The sequence below is a fragment of the Centroberyx affinis genome, unplaced genomic scaffold (genome assembly GCF_046629955.1).
Source record: "Centroberyx affinis isolate AG114_WGS23_722 - 3 ecotype Tasmania unplaced genomic scaffold, CSIRO-AGI_Caff_v1 ptg002386l_1, whole genome shotgun sequence".
NCBI lineage: Eukaryota > Metazoa > Chordata > Actinopteri > Beryciformes > Berycidae > Centroberyx > Centroberyx affinis.
In genome coordinates this window covers 1-7,500 of record NW_027280641.1, presented here as the reverse complement: position 1 = coordinate 7,500, position 7,500 = coordinate 1, and the positions used below count along the sequence as shown (strand labels likewise).

The following is a 7,500-nucleotide window of genomic DNA, read 5'->3' as shown; positions in this document are numbered from 1 at the left end:
TGGGAGCCTCGTACCCTAAAGAGGAGATGGCGGATTGGGGACTGGGGAGGGAACAAGTGGATTTCTGAAGCAAATTGAGCTCAAAAGATCAGAGGATTTTGAAAAGAGGCCAATGAGAGCAACAGCAGAGTGGCATATTCAAGACTTAACATCCATCCCTGTGTGTGTGACTGTGTGTGTGTGTGTGTGTGTGTGTGTGTGTGTGTGTGTAATCTCAAGCTACCCACGGGCTCAACTCCCATTGCCCTCATTAGAAATCCTTTTTATGAATTTTAAAGCGCTTCAAACGCCACATTAAACTGCCGCACGTAATTAAAAACTTGTTTCTTTTCATATCCCTTTGAGTCATAAATGCTTTTCAGCAGAGGGGGTAAAGCTTGCTCAAAGACACCTTGGCTCTCGCAGGGGTCGAACCTGCGACCTTTCAGTCACATGACAGGCTCCCCAAACCGCCGGTGAGTGTTGCCACAGAGCTGGACGTCCGGAAATAACAAGCAAGAAACAAGGAAGACATTCCTTCATGTCAGAGTCATGATAGTGTTTTTACCCTCTGTTACAGACCCCTCCCCTCTTCTTCCTTTATACCCGCAGGCCCTCGCTCGCCCAAGGAGAGACCAAGTAAAAATAGATATGAAGTGTTGTTTTATATCTCTCTGAGGGAGGGGAAGGTCTGTCTGTCTGCCCCTTCCTCTTACCCTCTACTGTAAATACATTAACAGCTGCAGGTCTGTAGTCTTATCTATTAAATCCAAGGTGAAGGTGACACTGTGCCACTGCTGCTGGCTGTGGTGAAATTAAAGAAGAGGTATTTTTCACTTTCTCAGCAATTTTATGTCATTACCTGACGTCAATGAAAGTTTTTTTTTTTAAGTAGAAACTGTTTAGAAATACTTTTAATAATTTATACTGCAGCGTTGGTCCCTTGCCCAGAAATTTACAGGTCGTTTCGGGGACTTGGCGCACACAGGCAAAATGTGGAATGCTCTGATTGGCTGGCTATGCTGGCGCTCTACCCCCTACTGTAGCCCCGATTGGTTGATTTCTAAAGTTCAGTGTTTCTGTGGACGGCAGAGTAAAATCTAAACGGCGAGTAGAAAGTGATTTTCCCAGTTTGGAACTATGGAGAAATGGCAATGACTGCACATTTCAGTTTTTCATTGTTATTTCTATATTTTATATTCATCTTAAATACTTAAATATGCCAAATACTGAAAAAATGCCACTGTCTGGGATTATTTAATATCTCTAGACACTCTGTTTCTGTTGGGAAAACTGAATTTGACCTCCAAGAACATTTGTGTTGAAATAAATCTTACCTACCAGTTACCTACCATTTAATTTCAGGAGAGAAGGTGTTACTTTTTTTGGATATCTAATGGTAGAATCAAACTCTTGCTATGTTTGGACGTCGGCGTGTTGAGTGTGTCCTACTCACTCGATCTCCATGCTGAGCAGCTCCAGCAGGGCCGTGAAGATGCCCATGTCGTAGAGCAGGAAGACGTTGTGTCTGGACCAGTGGAGCACGTCCACGTCTGTGTCACACTCATCAAACACTCCTTAGGGAACACAACGGGACACACACACACACACATAACCAGGCTTGATTTATGACTGTTGAATAAAAACACAAGTCACTCATTTTTTTTTTAGATTGTTGGCTATTTTTCCAGTTTTTGAGCCCTTTGCACTTCACTTTGTCATTCATTTTGAGTTGAGGACCTCCAGTTGCTATTTGCACATCAGAGACCACTTATAAATAATACACACATACACACACATGCACACACACACACACACAAGCTGCAGATACTGTATAATTTATAGATTGTTCATCTTAGAAGATAGTTAGTTAGTTTGCACATTTTTTACAATGTCTAACAGAATTTTATAGTGTCTGTGTTTATTGTATCTAATGTTTTTAGCTGTATAGTAGGCTGCATGTTTCTATCTGGTGCGGATGACTGTTGGAGCATGACATGCAGAGCAGATTTCTGTTCAAACAGATCAAATAGTATCACAGTATCTACTAGTTTACTGCTGTACGCTGACTGCTACAACGCTGCCGCGGCACACAGTGTGCTGCAAGGATGTCGGCTGGAGCTGCGTACCCTGTGCCAGGTAGAGGATGGCCCGGGCCACCTTCAGCCTCTTGTCCCTGTCCGTCACCTCCAGGGCGTCCAGCAGCCTCATCACGTAGGCCCTCTGCTCCTCCGCCGTCAGCTCGATCCACCTCCGGCCCCGGACTGCAGGAAGGACACAGGAACGCAACGTCCAAGGTTAGCGTCCCAAGCATTTTATCAATATCCTTTTCCCCTTCCTTAGAGAGATAATTCAGTTGAGGCAGCTGTATATTCTTCCCCTACTGGACGTGTGTATGTATGTTGTCATTTGGGAATTTTACTACCATTGCACCTCATAAATTCTATTTTATTTTGTATGATGTAGTTCATTGACTTGACGATATGATAACAATAGAGGATATCAAATTATGTAAATTAAGTATGACCCAGTGGTATTCTACTTTTGTTACACTGACAAAACCATGTTTTTCAAAATGATGGTTTTATAATGCATTATGTAATGTATTATTTGCATCAAGGCTATGAGTGTGGTGACTCCTTATGATTGGAGATTGGTTTTGACTGACTGACTTAAATTTCACCTTAAATTCCCTTAAAGGAGCCTCAAGGCTGACAACACACACACACACACACAATATCAGGCAGATATTCTTTATCTGCTGATTCTAACACTTCATTTGAGCCACAGTACAGCATGTATTGTCTATAATCAGTGATATTTAAACCTGAGAACCAATTTCACCGTTCACACCCAGACTTAAGGCAAAACATACTCTGTAGACTGTAGAAAGCAGTATATCAACACATAGTCTGCAAGCCAAAGGGACTCATTTCTTTCCTCTTTTAATTTCTTTCTACTTCTTACAATTTATACTTGTCTATACTTTTCCATTTCTCTCTGTTATTCCACTCTTCTTATCTTTTGAGACATAACTGAAAACTCACTTTTATTAACTTGCATTTAATTGATAACTTGTTTTTGCTCTCATTAGGCTATAATAGTGTTGTTAATTTGTTTGTTACGAGTCTAATATGAGCCTTTAATGAGCTGTGGCCATTGATGGAGTCAGCAGTGCAGCACATTTCCCTTTATTATAGTGGACTGTTTGTTGATATGCGTTTTGTTCCTTCTATTTTGCAGCACTTTCTAACTGTGATAAGAAAAGTGCAATACTGTTTTTGTTGTTATTGTCCATTCTGCAAACATTTATGGCATGAATTCTTACATTTTTCCATCCTGAGATACCGACCTAAGTTGGTGAGGAAGTGCTGATACACCTGATTTCTCTCTGTGTTTTTCCCTTAATCACTTTCCCTCACTTTTCATTCATCCAGTGTCATGTTCAGCCTCTACCTCTCCTCTCTTCTGCCCTCCCTCCCTCTGTCTCATGTGAGCTAAGTTAGATTATCAAGGGGAAAGGTTACCTCATTAAAAAGCTTGTGGGTGAAGAGAGGAACAGACGATGGCAAACACACACACACACACACACACACACACACACACACACGCTAAAGAACTGGGAAGGTACGGGCTGTGGTCCAGTCAGAGTGACCTCTGACTCGCTCATTAAAGACTTTCAGAGAGAAAGAGAGGTAGGAGGTAGAAAAAGGAGGAGAGGAAAATGACCAAAGGGAAAAAACTGGAGGGGAAGAAGAAGAGGGAGGACGATCAAACAATGAGGAGAAAGAGAGGAAGGGAGTATGAAAAAATTATACGAGCGTGGAAACAACAAAAGGAAAAGCAGGCAGATTGGAGTTTAAGTTACACAAACATTTCTTGGAGGCAGAGCCGCTCTGGAGACAGAAATAATCTTGTTGAGTTAAACCTCAATGAGTGGAGCCAAAGATACTGTTTTAGTTAGTTAGCTAACTGGAAAACTTGAATGGCAAAAAAGGAACTCAAAATATACATATATTTAAATGTAAATAAAATTGTAAAAAACGGCAATAACTTCTATATTTATGCATTAATGACCATGGCACCCTGCTGAAAATGAATATTTATGATCTTGGAAGGTGAACAGGCTACGATAGCTAACTAGCTTACCTAGATACAGCTGGGCTGGTATGGCTTGAACATCTGTAGCTAAAATAACTGGTTAGATTGCATTTTTCAGTTAGTAGCAAGAGTGCTAGGCTTCATAATATTGGCTTCCTCCTCTCTTACCTCTTGCCTTTTTCATTCTTCAGTCTAAATTTACTAACTGTGGTTTTTAGCCCCGCCCACTGAGGTTTAACTCAACCAATGAGATTATTTCTGCCTCCAAGAAATGTTTGTAGAACTAAAACTCCAATCTGCGAAAAAGAGGACGAGCTGAAGGAGCTGCCCAGGCCGAACCTCCTCCAGCGGTTCTGATCACTGATTGCTGCTGTGGCCTGTCCGTCATTATTTTTTAACGTCATGTTAAACGCCCATGGCGTCTGCTCTGGAAATAGCTGAGGGTGACAGAGTAATGCTGGAGCACACAGGAGAGCTGTAATTAACAGAATCAGTGGAGTCATGAGGCTGGCAGGAGAGTGAGAGAGCACACACACACACACACACACACACACACACACACACACACACACACACGCACACACAGTATATAGGCTACACAGGCGCAATTAGTCTCACTGGGCAAGGGGGAATACACACTGGAGTGAAAAAATGGAGGATTAGGGCCAAACCAGTCAAGTAGTTACATGATGAGAGTACAGTAAAAAACACGAAGCACTCAGAAAGGTAACAGTAACTGATAATCAATTCCTTATCTAAACTTAGCCCCAAATAAATCCCGAAGCATGTAGAATTCCTAGAATGCACTGCTAAAAAAAAAAAAAATACCACAGTAATTGCGATGTCGGCCTTGTCTAACGATGATTCAAGCCCATTTCTTTTTCACTTTGGTAAGCCTTCTATTCTTAGATGCGTCATTTGGTTAAGCAGACAGTAATTGGACAGCGCAGCGTCACCATGATCAGTGGAGCTCACATGGATCTTCTGCTGCTTAATACACTCCGACTCACTCTGTCTACTCAGATCAGAAAGAAAAGAAAATAACCCAAAGAAACCCCTTCATTTCACTGTGTCGTTTTATTTTTACAGTGAGGAGCTTAAATTAGACATGTCATGATAATCACAGTGATTTGGGTGGATGGGGACATACAGAGGGGTGGGGGTCGAGTGTGTGTGGGTGGGTGGGGGGGGTTGGGGGGGGGGGTGACTGATTGGGAATTGATGGGGAGTGGCGGACGTGCTAAAACATTGATGAGCACACTGTCAGCACCCCTGACACACACATGCACACACATACACACACACACACAAAACAAACAGGAAACCACCCTCTGACAACTCCAAAGCTCATGCACACACACACACACACACACACACACACACACTAATACAAAGACCGTGATGCAAAGAGACAGCTCTGTGCTCTATCTCTGTAAAACAGCAGCCAGAGAAGCTCTCATCTAATCCTGCTATTCATTACTCCTCAGCTTGGAGAGGAGGTGACAGATCAAGAGGAGGAAGCACGGCACACATACCCCCACCCCTCAACCCCCCACCACCCCCCCCCCCATCCAGCCCCTGCTCTCTGTTCCTCCGTCCTGTCTTGTTCTAGTCCAAACAGAAAGCTGCTCTTTTGTCTACATTCACTGCATGAGTGTGCTGCAGCGACTCGAGCACTGCAGGGTTTCTTACCTCGTCTCACTGCGCCGATCCCTCTCTGGCAGGTTAGACCATGCGCAAAATAAAGCTGTGGTTCTCAGCCTCGTTGGCTTGTGACCCCCATAAAGAAAGTGATGACTTCTCTTTACGCCCCTGTTGGACTGCAACTAACGATTATTTTCATTGTCAATTAATCTGATGATTATTTTCTTAATTAATCGATTAGTTGTTTGGTCTATAAAATGTCAGACAATGGTGAGAAATGTCGATCAGTGTTTCCCAAAGCCCAAGATGACGTCCTCAAATCTCTTGTTTTGTCCACAACCCAAAGATATTCAGTTTACTGTCATAGAGGAGTAACGAAACCAGAAACTATTCACATTTAAGAAGCTGGAATCAGAGAATTTTGACTTATTTTTCTTAAAAAATTACTCAAACCGATTAATCGATTATCAAAATAGTTGGCGATTAATTTAATAGTTGACAACTAATCGATTAATCGACTAATCGTTGCAGCTGTACGCCCCTGTTGTGACCGTTAACGTGCACAATGGTGAATATTGACACCAAATGATGATTTTCAATTATATTCAATGCGTCCCAAGAAAAAGGCATTTAACGGACAGAAACACGATTATTATGTATGTAGTATGTACTATGTGATTTCTATGGTTGAGAAACGCTGAATTAGAGCATGATCTCTTGTCAGAAGGCCGTACTGACAATAACAAGGCTTATGTGGAAAAGCTGAAAAACATTAATCACTTGGTTAGGATGGGCACTTGTATTTGTTTGGATATTTGTTCTTTGAGCACCAGGAAAGAGCTTCGCTGATCCTTGCTGTGCCTGGTCACCACAGCAGCTCACTGAAGAGCTCATCGACATGAACAGACTTAAACAAATTGCTTTTCAAGTTGAGAAAAGTGAGTTGAGTCAACACCAACAGACAAAAAGGCCTCAGTACAAAGGCTTCATATGCTGAATTCCACTCTAGCATAACAAAAGAATGGAATGAACATGGAAGTCAATTGGTTTGCTTTCTTTGACACCTTTTTGCAGCTTTGCACAATTTAAAAAGGTACTTTTCTCTTTTTCATTCATCTTCAGAAATGATCATCATTTATAATAAAGACATTACAACATCTGTTATAATTGCTCCCTTTTGTGCTTTGTATTACTTTTTAGCGGGCGCTAATAAATAACAGTAAGCTTAATTTAGATCAAAAATTTTGCTTAATCTATTTACACAGTTTGTCTTGTTGTTTTCCTTTCATTATCTTCTCTACATTTTAATGTTCCCCATGCTGTATTGAAAAAGTAAAACATTTCCCAAAGAGGTCCTACCTCTACCTGCGTGCGTCTAAGAAGCTGACTTTGTTTAGTTAACCTTCCATTTCACCAGCTATCAACTAACGCGCCTAACACTAAACTTGACCCAGCAGGGACATTCAGAACTGCACAGACGGACACAGTCTGCTCTGTCAGTCGGCAGCAGTCAAAATAATGGAGGAAGTGTCGAGGTCTGTGTGATAAATGACAACACTGGTGATAGAGCAGAGCTGATACCGATGGCAGCAGCAGGCGATAGTCTGTCTGCAGTAGACTTCTGTTTGTTTGATATGGCACCGCAAACCACGGGCTGCAGGGCAGAAACTTGGCAAAGTGTGCGTGTACGTGTGTGTCTATGTGTGTGTGTCTATGTGTGTGTGTTGTGTGTGTGTGTGTGTGTGTGAGTATTTCTGTCCCCATTTTCTCTCTCTC

General features: G+C 42.0%; 1 protein-coding gene across 1 annotated transcript in view; it reads right to left on the bottom strand.

Moving 5' to 3' along the window:
• Positions 1-2,243, bottom strand: part of strip2 (striatin interacting protein 2) — a gene marked incomplete at its 5' end in the record, with an annotated part of 21,217 nt that extends 18,974 nt beyond the window's left edge. The window contains 2 exons of the mRNA XM_071533647.1: positions 1,436-1,556; positions 2,109-2,243. Coding sequence (XP_071389748.1) covers positions 1,436-1,556; positions 2,109-2,243 — 256 coding nt within the window. The remainder of the gene's footprint in view (positions 1-1,435; positions 1,557-2,108) is intronic.
• Positions 2,244-7,500: the final 5,257 nt, after the last annotated feature.